Source organism: Mastigoproctus giganteus, chromosome 9 (assembly GCF_048544385.1).
Source record: "Mastigoproctus giganteus isolate SK-2022 chromosome 9, ASM4854438v1, whole genome shotgun sequence".
In the NCBI taxonomy this organism is placed as follows: Eukaryota; Metazoa; Arthropoda; class Arachnida; order Uropygi; family Thelyphonidae; genus Mastigoproctus; species Mastigoproctus giganteus.
In genome coordinates this window covers 159,311,591-159,332,180 of record NC_143583.1, presented here as the reverse complement: position 1 = coordinate 159,332,180, position 20,590 = coordinate 159,311,591, and the positions used below count along the sequence as shown (strand labels likewise).

General features: G+C 37.0%; 1 protein-coding gene across 4 annotated transcripts in view; it reads left to right on the top strand.

Annotated features, from left to right (window-relative positions):
- Nucleotides 1–20,590, top strand: part of LOC150080843 (uncharacterized) — a 133,918-nt gene that overhangs the window by 87,175 nt on the left and 26,153 nt on the right. For all 4 annotated transcript variants that reach the window (XM_090381964.1, XM_090381960.1, XM_090381962.1 and 1 more), the window contains exon 7: nt 15,561–15,772. In XM_090381964.1, the coding sequence (XP_090238090.1) occupies nt 15,561–15,772 (212 nt within the window). The remainder of the gene's footprint in view (nt 1–15,560; nt 15,773–20,590) is intronic.

The following is a 20,590-nucleotide window of genomic DNA, read 5'->3' as shown; positions in this document are numbered from 1 at the left end:
TGGACTTAATAACAAAATCTCAGGGAAAATTTTCCTGTTGGAAGCTATGTTATAAACTTCAAAAAATCATTTTCAAATTGAAAATGAATTAAAATAAATGTGATTTTTTAAAACAATAACTACTGCAATTATAAATAAGAAACTTTAGCTTTCTGAAATGCTGGCACCGAGGAATTTTAAAAATTGCATACACAGGGGTCACCTAGTCCTCTTGCAGCTAGTGGTATAACAATTGTTTGAGCACTCTTTAACCACATAGGGTTAAATAGTACACTCTGTGTTTAACCTGACTATGGAGTAAACAAGTAACATTGGCATTAGTAGTGGCAAAATGCAAGAAAGCGAACTTATACATCATGAGCAAAAAAAAACATGGGTTGTCCTGGCAGCCTGTCTGCACTGCTCAAAGGACTTCATATCTGATTACACAATTACCCCAAGATCTTTTTCTTTCTCCACAACCCATGGTACAGGTGAAACCCTTTATAACATGATGCTGTATTGGGTCCAAACAATCACATTGCGATATAAGCGGGTTCGTGTTAGAAAATTCTAGCCATATTTCAGCATTCAAACTTCATACATACTATCAATTTTGCTCGTCTCTTTTTTTGCGTGATAATTGCAATACAGGCAACCCCTGTATAACACGTTACTTCTACAACACGGTTTTGCTCTCACACGATTGATAAATTGCGACAATCATTGCACAACACAGTACTTATATAACATGGTTTCACTCTAACAAGGTTAGAGAATTTCGGTAAACCTCGCATAACAGGATATTTTTGAGCTTTTGTGCAGGGGGGAACCCTGTTATTATTTTGGATGTAATTTTTCAACATTTCCACTCTTTTTGAATCCCCCCCTGTTGACTCGCTAGTCAAAAAAAAATATTGAGAAATCCTATTTTATATTGTTGGGAAATTCCCGTGTTACATTCTGTGCTATTGAACTTGTGGAAGAATCTAGATTTCAAAGTTTTATTACTGTTGGATAGCACACCAGGCCATCCAAAAGATTTAAGTCATCCAAACGTTGAAGTTATGTTCCTACCACCACAGTTGTATTGGGTTAATACAACTTCTTTCATTCAGCCATTAGATAAAGGCATATCCATCTTTGAAACTCATTACATCAGAAAATTGTTACAATGGATTTTGGAAAAAATTGATTCTGAATCTATTGAAGTAATGGAGGCATGGAAACATTTCTCAATTGTGGACTGTGTCAGAATCATAGCTTTATCGCTGAAAGAAGTGAAACCATCAATGTTAAATGTATGTGGAAAAATGTATGGCCAGAGTCAGTTCATTCAGGAAATATGGTCAAACCCACAGAAAACAGAATCGGTGTGATTGTAGAACTTGCTACTCAGTAGGAGGGGAAGGAGGGGATATGACTACTGAGCCCTCGTGGGTAGCACAGTTGATAGAATCGCCCTCCTTTCCACACCAGGTGGAAAAGACCTGAGTTCGAATCCCATCATTGAAGGGAAGAATTTTTATGGGTCTTTTTCACAACATGGCTGAGTTAGTTGGGCTTGGGTGAGAGTAACATGGTTTTTTCATCCAGCAAAACAGAAAATCAACCTCGGGACACGCAATTTATAGACAATATACGCAGAGTAACGTGGCCTTAGTCGCCTATGCTCCTAAAAAAATTAAAGATATGATTACTGAAGATGTTCAAGAATTACTGGTAGAAAAAGATGCCGGCATAACAGATTTGGTGCAAATGGCATTGGAGGTAAAACCAAATCAATTCAGAGGATGATAGCACAGATGAAAATTCTAAACTTCCAAATTTTACACTAAAAGCATAGGGGAAGGCTTAATGTTAGCCGAGAGATTAGAATCTTCTTTTTTGAATGCAGATTCTTGAATGAAAGGAGCCCAAAGTTTAAAAGGGAGCTTTAAAAATGCTTAGTTCCATATGATAAAATTCACAAAGATTTATCAAGCAGAAACAAACAAACCCAGATTACAGATTTTTTAAAGAGAGCAGAAGATACATGAAATATAGAATGGTTATTTTTCTTAGTTTCATTAATGAAATAATGTATTTTTGTTAGCTTTTGGAACGTAACTCTCCTTTTTGTACTTTTTCTTAGTCCCATATAATCCAGTTTCACACAATACAGCATTTTATAGGAACCTAATAACCACGTTATACGATTGTTACCTGTACTAAGAAAAATCACACAAATAATAATAATGGAAATAATATGCATTGCATTGTTTTAACATACAACAACATGATAAACGCACACCTTTTGTCACAAAAACAAATCAATACTCACAAAAACTGCTTTTCCACGTGGTTCTATTGTCCGTTACATTCGTGTTTTGAAATTAACAAATGGTCAAAAATTCGGGAGAAAAAGAAAAACATAATGCACTTGGTTCTTTCAACAACTAAGTAGACATTAGTGAACATACTTTTGCACATTTTAGTCATTACTTTTAAGTCTTTAATTTTAAAAAAAACTGTATCAAGGGTTGACTGTTTCATTGCATTTTCTTGTTTCTTTTTAACAATTTCATTAAGGTATTTTAACTGTAAAGTTGAAAGGGAATCTATCTTTTCTGTTTATTTCTGATTATACTATAACAGAAGATTAGCAGATTCGCATTAAACTGAAAATATCACCACGTGTTCACAAGGAATTCAAAATGTTGATCTTCAGTGATTAAAAACACCTTTCGACTGACTGAAAATGGGAGCTATGCTTGCATTGACAAGCATGGCTCACATTTTTATAAGAAATAAGTTCATAAGCAGAATCGTGTTCTAACGAGTTGTGTTTTAATCGGTTTCAGCTGTACCACACAATTGTACATTATTGCCGACATTATTGTTATGTATTAATGTATTATTTTTTTTAATATTATTTTATCATATTATTTTTCATACAAAAATCAATTTAAATCAATCAATTCAATTTATTTATTTGACTATTAAAGTGAATAATATATATTATTTTTCCATTACATCTTTCCCTACTGATAAATTGTAATTACTTAGTTTTGCCAGATGCAGTTACATTTTAGGCACCAGCATAAATATTTTAGTTGCCTGGCTGATTAGGAATTTTTCAGTTCTGGTTACAAATTAGTTCAAGTTTGGAAAAACAGATAGAAAAGGAAAAAAATACAGCTGCATGACAGGTGCCATATAATTGGTTAAAATTTAATTTATAAAATTTGCAGTTTCAATTATAAGTTTATACAGAAGATATAAATAGTTTATAAATAACAGTTGGACAGTATCATCCCTTTTAATATACCTATACTTAGAATGAACTGAGTCATAGACCCAAGTTTGCATTGAAAAGACAAAAATGACTTTTCATATGGACTTACTTCTCTTATCCAGAACCAGCTCTACCTTTTCAAAAAGTTATTTGATATTTGCTCTACACTTTCAAATAAACAGCATGTCTTAAAAGAGGAGTACTGTACTGTACTGTGTTTTTTCCAAATTGATTCCAAAATACCTCTACTAAGGGTAGGTGAAAGTAACTGAAAGTATTTTGGATGCCATTTAGCTGAAAGTATTGTAATGCTAGGCAGTATATAAGAAAATTGGATTGGTTCATATAAGAGAAATAAGTTCATATGAACAGTTCAAATAATTATCACTTAGAATGATCTGAATTAAGATACTTAACTCTGTGTAAAGTTGTTTGAGCTTAAATTGAAAATTTATTGGGTGTTGAGTAAAATTCCACTACCTAATGAGTAAATAAATTGGTTTACACTCAGTTATTTGATAACCTTGCTCATTTTAATGATGATCTTTTGAACCCTAAAACCTTGTAATTCTTTCTCAAGGCTTGATGCTGCTCTTGTGGTTCCTGCTTGGCAACTGGCTTGGATGTGGCTAAGTAGTAATTACCTAAACTTGAATTTGCTCATCCCTGTGTACGCCTTTCACACAACGTTTAAAATGCATTTGAACACTTCTGTCTTTTGAGTAAAAACTTAGATTTTAATCCAGGAACGATAATAAAACAGGTGGTGTTATATAAGCTTACTGTCTTTTTTTAAGTTCAATCCTTCCTTGTCATATAGCTGAAATACTATCTCATAAAGTAAAATATTCAATCACTACATGGCTTCTCTCATGCAGCAATTTTTTCCCTCAGTTGTGCCAAGTTTGCACTAACTGTCATTCCACCCACTGGATAATACTGCTGGCAAGTCAACAGTATTTTCCAAACAGATTTATGGGTAGAGACACCTTTTTCTTTAAATGAATAGCAAAGTGCTTCTCTTTTAGAAATTGCTATTTATTTCAAAGTACCACAGTGTTCAAAAGTTAGGTTACAACCATAAAATTAAAGATTAAAAAAAATGTACTTGATGGAATTCAAAAATAAAGCTGCCTCATTTTCGTGAATCTTAATTCAACTGCTTAATCAAGAACAGGACCATTCCTGATCATGTTCTATATTAAACAGTGAGAGTTATATAGCTGCCTTGCCAGCTACATAACTTTCACAACAAGCTGTCATGCTGTTTAGAAAACTGATGAAAAGTTTTATGGTAATAATTTGCACCCTTCTACAAGAGCATGTAGCAGGGTCCTGGGAGAAGGTTGTGTTTCAGTTTCTCAGACATGTCCTGTCAGATTCAGGTCTGGAAATCTGGTTGGCCATTCCTGCCAAAGAATACTTGCACTTTGAAGGAATTTGTGAGCCAGCTGAGCTCAATGTGCAAGAGCATCATCATGATGAAAATTAATTCAGGGTCTATTACATCTCAAAGAATCGCACCAGTCTCAAGGATCTCATTTCCTATAAGACTGAACAGTCATGGTGCCTCCCTCAAAAATTAGTATGGTAGTACTAGTTGCAACCATGCAAGCTTATACAGTACATCAAATTTAAAAAAAAAAAGTGTACCTTCCCATTATCACCTGTCTATCCCATCTAATATTTTTATTTTGTGAAGATTCATCAGAGACCATCAGAACACTGCTATAATAATGGTCCCTTTACATGATGTTGAAGGGATAAGAGCATGACCTGTATTCTCTACAGATGAGAACACATCAAGAATTTTGTTCCTAAGCTTTGTTGCAGATATTCTTCCAAGGGAGTGAGATATTCTTTGCAGATATTCTTCCAAGGGTTTGGGAGTGAGTCTAAAACAGTGATGGAGCTGATATCCAGTTATTCATTCATTAAGAATCTGCAGATAAAGGAACCACAAGGTGGCAGTGATCACAGTGTACTGATGTGGGATTTACTCAAAGATGTAACTACCATCAAGAGTTAAGGGAGGAAAGGGGTTTTGCTTCCGTAGAGGTGACGACAGTGGTCTCAGACAGGTTTTAGATTCTATAGGGACTAACTGATGATGTTACCAACACCAAACTCTAAATGGGAAGCATTCAAGGAAGTAATCTTGGAAGCTACTAGGTTTTTTGTTCCAACTAAGAAATACTGTTCAGGGTAATAAATGGATGTTACATGAACTAATGAGACTCGTGGCAGAGAAGAAAATTGCATAGGATGTATATAAATTATCAGAAGACACAGAAGCCTATGTTAGATATAAGCTAGTCTGTAATTAAGTCACAAAGGAGGTTAGGCTAGCAAAGGCAGATTATGAGAAATCCTTGGCAAAGAATACAAAAAAAAAAACAGACTTCTTTACTTACGTAAACTCCGGAAGGAAGAGAATGAATCAGATTGGTCCACTTCTTATCAATGGTTTGATTGTTGATGATTCTGCATCTACATTCACACATGAGGAATTCTGTAGGGAAGTGGAAGCCAGAAGCTTATCAAACTCTAACAGAGAGCTAAATGATTTTGTGATGATAACTGAGAACAAAGTGGAGGAGAAATTGTTGCAGTTAAACATAAGAAAGGGACCTGGGGTGGGATTTACCTATCCAGTTATATTAAAGTAGTGAACAAGCAAAGTAAACAAACCCTTAGCCATAATTATGAGAGCATCCTTGGACTCAGGGGAAGTCCCTATGGACTAGAGATGTGCAGATGTATCCCCATGAGTGATACGAGTAATTACAGACCTGTTACTTTAACTTCTGTTCAAGGTAATAAATGGATGCCAGAGGAATTAATGAGACTCGTGGCAGAGAAAAAATGATGGGATACATATAAATTATCAAAAGACATAGAAGCCTATGGTAGATATAAGCTAGTATGTAATCAAGTCACAAAGGAGGTTAAGCAAGCAAAGGCGGAATATGAGAAATCCTTGGTAAAGTATGCAAAGAAAAACAACAAAGACCTTTACTTATGTAAACTCTAGAAGGAAGGGAATGGATCAGATTTGTCAACTTCTTATCGATGGTTCGATTGTTGATGATTCTGCATCTATATTCTCATAATGGAGTCACTGATTAAAGAAGCACTGCAGGATCATCTAGACAAGACTGCAGTTATAGTTCAGACACAGCATAGGTTTGTTAAGGGGAAGTCAGTTTGTCTGACCAATTCGATTGGATACCATGATATGGTCACAAAGGAACTGGATGCAAAAAATAATTTTGTTATCATATACTTGGATTTTACAAAAGCTTTTGATACTGTTGCACATGGAAGACTACTGTACAAATTGGAGCAGAGTGGCATTAATGGAAAGTTGCTGCTATGGATAAAGGGATGGTTGAGTGGGAGAAGACAGAGAGTGGTAATCAATGGACACTGCTCTTCGTGGACTAATGTTATTAGTGGAGTCCCCCCCAGGGTTCGGTGTTGAGCCCATTGTTGTTTACTGTATTTATCAATGATATTGATGAAGGTATATCAGGCTTAATGTCCATGTTTGCAGATGATATGAAAGTTGGTAGGGTTGTTAACGACAGTAATGACAGTACGCTACTGCAACGGACCTAGAAAAGTTGAGCAGATGGGCTGAGAGGTGGCAACTGAAATTTAACATTTACAGATGTAAAACACTACATACGGGTGGTAGCAGCCAGAGTAACGTACCAACTGTGCGGTACTACACTCACGGTAGTGGAGAATGAAAAAGACATGAGGTAATTGTACAGTCAGATATGAAGTTTTCTGAGCTGCACAGATGAGCTGCAAGAGTAGCTCATGGGATTTTGTTAATCATATACAGGAAGTTTGCTAGCAGGAACAAACTAATAGAGCAAACTTATCTGCAAAAAGATCTAAACCTCCCAAAAACTTCCTCGTTCATTTAAAAAATATACATGGTCTCAGTTCTGATCACAACGATGTCCATTTCCACTTACAGTCTGCCAAACCCCCATGTATATTTTTCTGATAGAATCTCAGTTATTGGTTGATTCAACCACTGCTCATCTCAGTTGTCTGATTTATTCGCTGTATGATTCCTTTTCCTTCAAAGGTGGTACTTGTGTGCATATGTCTTTTCTAATATTCCCTGTCAGAGACAGTATTTTGGACTCTCCTCTTTTCGACCTTCTCTGGCTTAAAATCTCTCTATCACATTCTGTTAAATTCATCTGTTGCCTCTATTTCTCAACTCCACTAATCACTTAGAACTCTTTGACTTCCTCTCTTTAAAACTTGACTTCCTCCAGTCCAACTTTCTTAACAGTGAGGTAATTTTCCTTGGTGATTTTAATTTTCACAACTCCAGCTGGCTTCTGTTTTCTAGTCACACGGACCCAGCTAGTCGAGATGCTGAGGCTTTTGCAATTGCTAATGACCTTGCACAGATTGTTCATTAACCTAACACGCAATCCTAACCACACAGCCAACATGCTTTGATGTACACGGTCAAAGTCAGTGTTCCTCTAGGCACCTCAGATTACAATGTGGTGATGGTCTCTTCTCCAGTGGAGCCTTTTTTCTCATGGTCATGCCCAACCTCATGTTGTTTGGTATTACAAGAATGCACAGTGGGATTATCTGCAAGATTTCTTTTCTTGGTTGAATTACTTTTTCAAAACTTCTGGTTTCAATGTTTGCTCAGATTGTGTCAGTCAAATTATTCTTGTAGCGATGGAATCCTTTATTCCACACTTCACCTTAAAATCTTGTCCTTTACCTTAACCTTGGTTTTCCAATAAATGTGCTAAAGCTGTTCAAGAGAAGAATGTTGCATATCGTAATTGGCTTGTTTCCATATCTTCAGTTTCATTTTCTGTGTACACCAAAGCACAATAATTGTAAAGCATGAAGGAGTTTATTTATGCATGGGTAATGTACACACATCATTTCTACTACCAAGGTAATTTTAATGCATCATTTTAATTATATCTCCTATTGCGAATAACCACACAATATGAGATATAATTAAAATGATGCATTAAAACTAACTTGGTTGTAAAAATGATGTGTATGCATTACCCATGCATAAATAAACTTCTTCATATTCTTAGACATTTAGCCAAGAATTATCTTTTAGATTAATCCTCATATTGTGGCGTTATACTTCACAACTGGGTTATCACTATTGCAACAACAGGATACCTACCCACCCACCAAAGAGGGGCCAAAAAACTTTGAAATCGTGCAGTCAGGGTGGTGGTATCCGCCAAGAATAAGTAACTAGTCTTCTACATAGGTGAAGTTACTTATTTGAGGTAATGCAATACCATGGCAATTCGTTGTGAAGGTATTCATAATATGAGATTTAATTAAACAATGCATTAAAACTGCCTTGGTAGCAGAATGATGTGTGTGTGTGTGTGTGTGTGTACATTACCCATGCATAAATAAATGCCTTCATACTCTTAGGCATTTAGCCAAGACATATATCTTTTAAATTGTAAAACAGTTATTAGCATTAGCATTAGTAGAAGCATATGATGCAAGAAAGCAAGCTTATACAGCATAAGCCAAAAAAAAAAAAAAAAAAACCTCCCATTTCACCCATCCATTCGCTCAAAATTTTTTCCAACTTCTTCCTTGAATTTATTTAAGCTATCAACTTCCACAACAACAGATGTTTGTTCCAGCAATAAAGTACTCGCTGGCTAAAGACAAATTTCTGCACATCTGTTCAACAACTGTCTTTCCTCAATTTCAGTTTAAACCTCATCAGTTTTGTAATCTGAGCAAGAGATACAATTCCATCAGCATTGAGCCTGCTCAATCCATTCAAGGCCTTATACACCCCAATCAGATCAGCTCGCAGGTGCCTAGTCTCCAGACGCTGCAACCCGCAGACCTTAAACATTTCTTCATAAGAGCATCCTTTGTACCCCTCACCAGTCTTGTTACCCGTCTCTGTTTTCATTCTAGCAACTCTTCATGCTTTCTAAAATGAGGCTTCCAGACTTATATGCAGTACTGAAGATTTGGCCTGACTATTGCCTTATACAAGGGGATAATCACCTCCTTATTCCTTCTAACAAAATTGCTGTATATCATTGACAAGACCCCATGACCTACTCTGGCAGCCTGTCTGCACTGCTCAGAAAACTTCATATCTGACTACACAGTTGTTCCCAGGCAAGGCCGGATTTACACATAAGCTAAACAAGCTACAGCTTAGGGCCTCAAATTACAAGGGGCCTCGCTCCACCTTAAAAATTCTTTTTTTAATATTGTCACAGTGAACCAGTGAAGGGCCTCATAAATGGCTTAAGATCACAACAAGTTTAAATCCGGATCTGCCTGCAGGTCTCTTTCATTCTCCACTACTCGAGTGTAACACCACCTAGTTGGTAAATTTTCTGTGGTTACTGCTATCCATATGCAGTACTTTGCATTTGTCAACATTAAACTTCAGTTGCTACTTCTCAGCCCATCTGCCCAACTTTTCCAGATCCTGTTGCAACAGCATACTGTCATTAACAACCCTGCCAACCTTTGCATCATCTGCAAACTTTGACATTAAGCTTTATATACCTTCATCAATATCATCGATAAATATACAAAACAACAATGGGCCCAACACAGAACCCTCCACTAATAACATAAGTCCACGAAGAGCAGTGTCCATTGAATATCGCTCTCTGTCTTCTCCGACTCGACCATCCCTTTATCCATAGCAGCAACTTGCCCTTAATGCCATACTGCTCCAATCTGTACAGTAGTCTTCCATGTGCAATAGTATCAAAAGCTTTCCTGAAATTCAAGTATATGATATCAAAATTATTTTTTTCATCCAGATCCTCTGCGACCATATCTTAGTATGCAATCAAATTGGAAAGACAAAACTTCCCCTTAACAAACCCATGCTGTGTCTTAATTATTACTACAGTCTTGTCTAGATGATCCTGCAATGCTTTTTTAACCAGTAACTCCATTATTTTCCCAGGAACAGAAGTCAGTCTAACAGGTCTGTAATTACTTGTGTCATTGGAGATACATGTACACATCTCCAGTTCGTGGGGACTTCTCCTGAGTCCAAGGATGCTCTCATAATTATGGCTACGAGTTTGCTTACTTCCTTTGCTGCCTCCTTTAATATAACTGGATAGATCCCATCCACCCCAGGTGCCTTTCTTATGTTTAACTACCAAGGTATTATTAATCAGTCCAAACTAGATTTCGAACATGCTAAGAGTAAAAAACTTGCTTCTTATCCAAATGGTAGCTCAAAATTTGTGGTTTCTTGCCAAAGCTATTGGCTGCCACTTTTGCCTATGTCTCTGTTCCCACCTCTCTCAAAACCAGGTGGTCTCTTGCCACTTCAGCCAAGAATAAAGCTGACCTGCTTGCATCCTAATTTTCTTCCAACTCGTGTATTAATGATCTTGGTAAACTACCTCCCACCATTCCCAGTACGTCCATTTAATGCCTTTTGTCATATTCCAAATAAAGGATGTCAGAAGGATTTTGACGAATATTCATGCTAAGAAAGCTTCAGGTCCTGATGGTATTTCTCCACTTGTTCTCAAAACCTGTGCTCCTGAACATACTCACATTCTTTGCCGCCTTTTTTCACTTTCTTATTCCAAAGGTGTTTTTCCTTCTGCTTGTAAATTTGCTTATATCCAGCCAGTTCCTAAAAAGGGAGATAGATTCCTCCCATCCATTATCATCCCATTGCACTTACTTCCACTCTTTCTAAAGTAATGGAGAAATCAATTAACTGCCAACTCTTAAACTATCTAGAAACCTTCCATATGATCAGTGATTGCCAGTGTGGACTCCGTCAGTGGCGATCCAATTGTGGGCTCGTGTTACTCAACTATGGACAGATTCAATGTTAAAGTATGGTGAAACTCAAGCAGTTGCTCTTGACATTTCAAAGGCTTTTGATCATGTTTGGCATAAAGCTTCCATCTTATGGTTTGCCAACTGTTTTTATAATTGGGTATCAAGGTTTCTGTCTCACCATTCACTGCAGTTGATGGTAGATGGCTCTCTGTCCTCTAACTTCTCCAGTAATGCTGGTGTTCCCCAAGGTTCAGTTCTTTCTTTCACTCTTTTCCTCTTGTACAGTAATGACTTTCTTCGATTTACTGGAAATCCTATTCATAAATGATAACACATTGCATTCAACTTTCCAGTTTGAGAAACCTTGCCCTGCTCAAACAGCTTCAACTTCTCGAATATCCACTACCAATTCCTTAAATGCCGATCTTAAATTTCGATCTCAATGCTTCGAAAAGTCAGTCCTGTCTTATATCTCGCAAAAAGGATTCTTCTGCTCCTATGCTTATCTTCAGTGACACTCTGGTTTGTAGGCAAGATCATATATCTCTGTTGGGCATTACTCTGACTTCTAATCTCACGTGGCATAAGCACATTACAAATATTGCTTCCTCTGCATCTAAAAAACTAGGTTTTCTCTTTCACTCTAAGTGTTACTGGCGCCTCCGTAGCCAGGTGGGCAGGAGCAGCAGTGCGTAGCACGCGCTTCTTGATTAGACCGGGGTTCGAGCCCGTGACAACGAAATATGGAATAATGCAGAAAGGTCAAGGAATGACCACCGCATATCCCCGGAGCAATATGGCCTTAGTTGCTAATGCTCCTAAAAACCAAAACAACATCTAAGTGTTACTTTTCTTCCAAGCTGCTGTTCACACTGTACAAGTTGCAAATCTGCCCTACCATGAAATATTGTTCCCAAATTGGGGCAGTGCCCCCAAAACCTCTCTCTCTCTCTCTCTCTCTCAGGCTTCTAGATTCTATTCAAAAGAGAGCGCTTAGGTTTCTCCACTTTCCATCTCATAGACGTTCTGTTTCTACTGCATGCCTTTTTTTTATAGGTACTTCTATGGGCACTGTTCTTCTGAATTGGCTTTTATAATTCCTTCTCTCGCTATCAAAGCAGTCTGAAAATGTGCAGTTACCACTCAACATCCTTTTACTCTCCAACTTCAGACTCACAGAACCAAGTTTTCTTCTTCCTCATTTATTCATTCAACTTCCATTTTCTGGAACAACTTTCTCTCATACGTATTTCCTGATAATTACAACCTGTAGAAGTTCAAGTCTAATGTCAGCAAATATCTTTTCATTTTCTCAACCTCCAATCCATGCATTGTACTAAGTACTATAGGTTCTAATATCTCTTGTGTTTGGGGTTTTCATAAAAAAAAAAAAAAAAAAGTAGGCCATTATCCCCTTGTATAAGGCAATGGTCAGGCCACACCTTTGAGTACTGCATACAGGTCTGGAGGCCTCGTTTTAGGAAAGATGTGGAGCTACTGGAATTAGTACAGAGAAGGGCAATGAGATTGGTGAGGGAAACAAAGGGTTGCTGTTACCAAGAAAGGCTTAAGTTCTGCAAATTGTAGCATCTGGAGACTAGGCACCTGTGAGGTGATCTGATTGAGGTGAATAAAGCTTTGAATTGTTTAAGCAAGCTGAATGCTGATGGGATTCTTCTTCTTGCTCAGATTACGCATTAAGGGGGCATAAATTCAAACAGAGGAAAGGCAGTTGTAGAATAGATGTGCAGAAATTTGTCTTTAGCCAGCGGGTGGTTGATGCTAATGTTATTCTGTGACACAGATCATCTGTTTGCACTTTCACAGTAGTGGAACTATTAGTAGCTATAGGTATATATACTCATGGGTACAACATCAGCTGTGGTGGAGATGGACAATTTTCTTGATTTTTGGTGGTGAACTAGCCTTAATCCATCCAATTTCTTTAAGAAACTTTCAAACAATATATATTTTTACTTTTGCAACTTTCATCTTAATTTTAATTATTGGGTTACTCTGAGAGTGGAAAGAAGGAGCACTAAAATGAATCAACTAGTTTCTACCACACCACACTAGGAATGGTCAACCCCCCCTCCCCCTCATGTCATTTAATTAGTTTATGACATTCATTATCTATACAACACCACTACTTTGCTTATTGAAGACTTGAAGTGAAAAAATCATGCTTTGTCCAGAGCAGTATTACAGTGTAAAGAGTGGTACTTACATTTATTTATTTATATCAATTAATATAGATAGGACATACTTTTCCTATTGACTGTTTGTATCAATATAAAAAAAGTTAACTCAACTCTTAAAAAAATTAACCTTGACCTTTACACTACCTTGAAACCTTCCATCTTATCAGTGATCACCAAATGTGGATTCCATCACCAGTGGAATGACATCAAAAATCACCAATATTGATTGTCTCAATGTCATTCCACAAGCAACATCTTGGCTTATATTACTCTTGTTTTGGATAATTCTCAAAGAATACAGAAAAATTTAAGCAGTTGCTCTTGATATTTCCATGGCTTTGATTGTATTTGGTATAAAAGATATTAAGGTCTTCCATATTATGGTTTTCCTTCTATCTTTTGCAATCAGGTTGCCATCCTTCTCTCTGACTGTTCACTTTGGGCTTCTCTCTGACTGTTCACTTTGTGGAAGGCTTTTTTAACTTCTCAATTCATGCTGGTATTCCCCAAGCTTCTTTTCTTTCCTCCACTCTTTAACTTCTATATGTTAATGACCTTCTGCCACTGACCGGAAATTCTGTTCATAGCATTCTATATTCCACTTTCCAGTTTGAAACCTTGCTGCACAAACAGCTTCAACTTTTGGAATAACCACCAAAAATTTCTTAAATGCCGATCTTAAGATAAACTTTCAATGGGGTGAAGAAAACGTAGTTAAGTTTGATTCTTAAAAACTTCAGCTCAATCTCCAATAACACTCAGATTCCTAGACAAAGATTGGGGATAATCCTGACATCTAACATTTATTGCATAAGCATATTATCAGAAATATTTCTTCCTCTGCTTCAAAAATGCTAGATTTTCTTTTTTGTTCTCAGGTGACTTTTCTTCTAAACAGCTATTGACGCTACAAATTCTGAAATCCACCCCATTCAATATTGTTCTCACATCCAGTAGCACTGTGTTCCTATGTGCCGCCAGTAAGCAAAATAAAATTTTCTGCCCTAAATGTTGAATACTGATAAGAGTTAACCAATCAGAAAACAATATTGAAAAAAATTTCGGCACCCTCTTGAACTTCCACCCATAAGCGACGCTTATCTCGCCAACCCACTTGCAACAGTCCTGCTCACATCTGGGGTGGTATCACCAAGACCTCTCTTATGTTCCAGGACTCTACCACCCATTTCTTACAGGCTCTCTCCACTTCTGCCTTTTCTGTAGATAGTTCCATGGGCATTATTTTTCTGAATCTGCAATCTGTAATTCCATATACTTTCTCTTCCAAACTAGCCTCAACTATAAGTTGAGGCTAGTTTCTGAAAACGTGCCTCAACTATAAGTATACCCACTCACTGTTCAACTCCAAACTCACAGAAGTAACTTTTTCTTCATATTTCTACTTCTGTTCTTTGGAATAACCTTCCTTCATATGTATTTCTTGAATATTATAATAGATATTCTATAATATCATAGAGTATCTAATATAATATTCGAGAAATACATATGAAGGAAGGTTATTCCAAAGAACAGAAATAGAAATATGTATAATATTCTATAGTAGATACTGTATAATGTAGTAGATACTCTACAGAAATTCAACTCCAGTGTCAAAAAGTATCTTCTGTTGTCTTGACCTTCAGCTCCACATTAGAAATCTATAGTACTAAAGTACTACAGGTTCTAATACTTTTCACATTTGGGATGAAAAAACTGAATAATAAATAAAAAATAATTATAATAAATAAGTGATTTCAAGGCTGAATAACTTCAAAATTATGACTGCTCTGCCTGGTGATCCACCACTTCAAAACTTCCAGACATCTATTGTATCGTACAGAAAGTAAAAACCTAATCTGATGCCTTCTATACTGTGTTTAATTAGAAATGAGTGGTGAAAAAAAGAAAAAAAAAAAAACTGCTGTTTAAAAGTCAAGTTGTAACTTAGTTTTTTGGCACCAATGTAATATTATATCTGACAATTCATTGAAAAGGTAGAGATGGTTTTTTGTAAGAGAAACAAGTCCATGTGGAAAAACTTTCTTCTTTTCAATAACACAGACTTAAATTTGCAGTCCAGATAGTATATAAAAGTTAAATATAAGCAAAATATATGGATTCAGGTGTGTGTGTGTGTGTGTGTGTGTGTGTGTGTGTGTGTGTGTGTGTGTGTGTGTGTGTGTGTGTGTGTGTGTGTGTGTGTGAATAAAAAAAATATATATTTTATATATACACACACACACACACAAGTATTTTCATATTTCCAGAGTCCTCATAGCACGTGTCATGGAGAAGATATAGCAGTTGCAGTTAAAGCCTGTCTGCTAGAAGCACCAGCTAATCAATTGGTAGCTGTAGGAGTCAATTGTTGTCCACCAAATTATGTCAAATCCCTTTTGAAAAATATAAAATCAGTAGTAGAAGATATTGAACTCATTACATATCCAAATAGTGGAGAACAATGGCAGAGCAAAACTGGGTAAGATTTATAATGTATAAGGTATAATGACTAATATGTATAGAAAAAGTAGTTTGGAAATTATGTGCTCATGATGTTTATTTTGTATTGATGAATACACATTTACACACATTTACATCATTGATATATTATAAAAATTTGTTCCATATGATTTATTCCAATGTCTTCTGTAAATTCCAAGAGTTTTTCTATACATGAATTATGAATAACTTAAAAAAAACATCACTAATTATTAGTAAGAGGGATGTTACAGAGAAAACCTCAAGAGAATTGAGCCCATGCTTACCCCTTTATCATGCATATGAGCAGTGAGATCCCAGCCTCTTTCCAATGAAGCATATTAAACAATAATACTCACATACATTTAAACAAAAAATTGGGATAAATGCTTTCTGCTTCATTGTTAACAGGAGAGATTACTTCTACAGGGATGGGATACACTTAAATAGAAGGGGTGCAAGAATATTTGGTGATGTTATCGAGGCAATGTTCAGAAAACTGCTAGCTTGAGGGGGGGGGGGGATTCACAGACTAATAGATTAACAGTAGGTGCAGGGAGAGGTGGAAATGATTCTTACACTGCTTTTATTGGAATGAGCCAGTTGCTGAGGATTTCAGGAACTGCTGGGAGTCATGAAACAAGAAAATACATGGGCTGTGTTAGAGTAACTAAGAGTAATATCAGGTGTACATGCAAGTATACATGCATGTACACCAATGTGGAGTATATTGGTGTATAGTAAATAAATTTGATGAATTTGAAGTGCTGGTTAAGACATCCAAGGTGGATATTGTTTGGATATCAGAGACGTGGTGCCACTCAGATAAAAGGGATGCAGAATTGGAATTTGGGGGGGATACAATGTGTCAGAAAGGATAGACAGGAAAGGAAGGGAGGAGAGATTATGCTGTTAGTTAAGAAACACATAAAATCTAAGGAAGTGCATCCAGTTGACGTAGATGGACAGTGCAATGTTGAGTCTGTTTGGTGTGACATAAGCACTGGGAAAGCAAAAATGAGGCTAGGAGTTTGTTATAGGCCAAATGACTCTGATGAGTACAATGAACAATTATACAGAAAAATACAGTGGGCCAGTAAATCAAAGTGTCTTATAATGGGGGATTATAACTTCCCAGATATAGACTGGAACTTTAGGATTGGCCACTCGCACGCTAGTAAGGCTTTTGTAGATTTATTGGATGATTGTTTTCTACAGCAGCATGTTATAGAGGCAGCAAGAGGGGGTAACACTCTTGATCTGATTATCAGCAGTGATTATGAATTATGCATTAAGAATTTATAGATAAAGAAACCACTATGTGGCAGTGATCACAGTGTACTGATGTGGGATTTACTTAAAGATGTAACTACCATCAAGGGTAAAGGGAAGGGATTTACTTTTGTAAAGGTGACTACAGTGGTCTTGGAGATTTTTTATGTTCTATACAGTGGGACCAACTAATGATGATGATGTTACCAACAGCAAATTCTAAAATCCTGTTTAGGCCCAAACGGATGTCACATGAACTAATGAGACGTGTGGAAGAGAAGAAAAATGCATGGAATGCACGTAAATTGTCCGGCAATGCAGAAGCCTATGGTAGATAAAAGCTAGTCTGTAATCAAGTCACAAAGGAGGTTAGGCAAGCGAAGGCAGATTATGAAAAACCTTTGGCAAAGGATGCAAAGAAAAACAGCAAAGACTTCTTTACTTATATAAACTCTAAAAGGAAGGGGAAGAATCAGATTGGTACACTTGATATCAATGGTTTGACTGTAAATGACCATTCTCAGATAACTGCCAAACTAAATGAGACATCTACATTCACACATGAGAATTTATTCAAGGAGGAGAGGGCCAGATGTTTATCAAACTCTAACAGGGAGTTAAATTATTTTGTAATAACTGAGAGCAAAGTGAAGAAGAAATTGTTGAAGTTAAACATAAGAAAGGCAACTGGAGTAGATGGGAACTATCCAGTTATATTAAAGGAGGTGGCAAAGGAAGTAAGCAAACCCTTAGCCATAACTGTGAGCGCATCCTTGACTCGGGGGAAGTGCCCACGGACTGGAGGTGTGCAAATGTATCTCCAATTCACAAAGGATGACACGAGTAATTATAGACCTGTTACTTTGACTTCTGTTCCATGGAAAATAATGGAGTCACTGGTTAAAGAAGCATTGCTGGATCATCTAGAAAAGGCAACAGTAATATTTCAGACACAGTATGGGTTTGTTAAGGGGAAGTCTTGTCTGCCCAATCTGATTGGATATTATGATGTGGTCACAAAGGAACTGGATGCAAAAAATAATTTTGATATCATATACAGTCCATTCCAGTTATTTGGGACACATCGGGACTAGTGCATTTTGGCCTGATTAATCAGCTGCCCCAATTATCTGAAGTTTCACCTAAATAGTTAAAAATACAATGTAACCCCCCCCTTTTACAATTGGTTCACTGTGCAATCAAATCACATTACGACAAACTCAACATAGTAAAGTACCATTCACTATACAATGTGCAGTAAGCGCCGGCATTGTGATCACGTTTGTGAATTGAATTTTAATTCCATTAAACAGCGATTCTAATTAGCGAAAATATGAGGAATATTATCCAAAGGCTATAAAAGCAAAGATATATTAAGCACAAATTTACCCTTTATTACGTTACCAATTAAAAAATTAAGATACGTGAAAATCAGAAGAATATACGTGATAATCCGATTAATTAATACATACTGTAATATGTACATACGAACTAGTTGACATTTCTGTTCACTGACATTTGTGGGGGGGGGTTTAAAATTTAAAACAGTGAAAAGATAAGCAATCAATAACAAAGAACATGGCACACACAAATTGCAAGTAACACAATACGTGCAAGTGAGAACGGAGTAACGAGTTACAAAGCTTTTAAAATAGGAATGAAGAGATCTGAAAATTAATTTTTTTATATGATTGAAGATTTCATGGACGTGTAAACACATTTCACCATAATAACCCACAGAATTCCAGCTGTCGGTATTACCACAAACTCAATAAGCTCGAGTTTACTGCCCGTTTATGATAGATTTCACTAACAGAAAAGCCCAATGAACAGGTGACTGCTAATTGTTTTTATTGTTTTATGGTTGTGACCTCCAGAATTTCGACCGAACCATGTGGTACCGTCGGAGACGATGTAGGGTAATCTCCAGTGCTGCGGTCTCCTGCCCCGATTAAATGCCATGCTGTCCCAATTAAACAAACTAAACCCTGGCTATTTTCTCGATTGGTTTCTGTTTTTTTAAGATTTGCCCCAAATAAACGGCTGCTCCGATTAACTGGTGGCCCAAATAACTGGAATCCACTGTACTTGGATTTCAGGAAAGTTTTAATACTGTTTCACATGGAAGACTACTGTACAAATTGGAGGAGTATGCATTAAGGATAAGTTGCTACAAGGGATAAAAGGATAGTTGAGCGGGAGAAGACAGACAGTGGTAATCAATAGATACTGCTCTACATGGACTAATGTTATTAATGGTGTCCCTCAGGGTTCGGTGTTAGGTCCACTGTTGTTTTGTATATTTATCAATGATATTGATGAAGGTATATCAGGCTTAGTGTTGAATTTTGCAGATAATACAAAGGTTGGCAGGGTTGTTAATAACAGTAATGACAGTATACTGCTGCAACAGGATCTGGAAAAGTTGAGTAAATGGGCTGAGAAGTGGCAACTGAAGTTTAACATTGACAAATGTAAATTTCTGCATATGGGTAGCAGTAACCCCAGAGAAATGTACCAACTATGTGGTATTACACTCAGGGTAGTGGAGAATGAAAAAGACTTGGGGATAATTGTGTAGCCAGATATGAAGTTTTCTGAGTTTGTTTGTTTGTTATTTAGTTTTTAGGAGCATTAGCAACTAAGGCCATATTGCTCCGTGGATATGCGGTGGTCATTCCCTGACCTTTCCGCACGCTCCGTATTTGGTGGTCACGGGCTCGAACCCCAGTCTAATCAAGAAGCGTGTGCTACGCACTGCTGCTCCTGCCCACCTGGCTACGGAGGCGTCAAGTTTTCTGAGCTGCAGACAGGCTGCCAGAGTAGGTCATGGGGTCTTGTCAATGATATACAGCAATTTTGCAAGCAGTGATAAGGAGGTGATTATCCTCTTGTATAAGGCAGTGGTCAGGCCACACCTTGAGTACTGCGTACACTGGAAGCCTCATTTTAGGAATGATGTAGAGTTGCTAGAACAAGTACAGAGAAGGGCGAAAAGACTGGCGAAGGGAACAAAGGTGTGCTCTTATGAAGAAAGGCTTAAGTTCTGCAAATTGCAGCTTCTGGAGACTAGGCACCTGCAAGGCAATCTGATTGAGGTGTATTAGGCCTTGAATGGATTGAACCTGCTCAATCCATTCAAGGCCTATAATGGGATTGGGATCCACGATGAGATTCTTCCTCTTGCTCAGATTACAAACCCCAGGGGGTATAGATTCAAACTGAGGAAAGACAGTTGTAGAATAGATGTGCAGAAATTTGCCTTTAGCCAGCGGGTAGTTGATTGCTGGAACAATATTCCATCTGTTGTTGTGGAAGTTGATAGCTTAAATAAATTCAAGGCAGAACTAGACAAACATTTGAAATGAATGGATCGATGAAATGGGTAAGTTTTTTTTTTTTTTTTTTTTGGCTGATGCTGTATAAGCTTACTTTCTTGCATTATGTGCCTCTACTAATGCTAATGATAATGCTGTTAAAGGGGATAGTATGAATGACAATAACTAAAAGCACAAACACATAGTACCATCCAGGACTAATACTACTA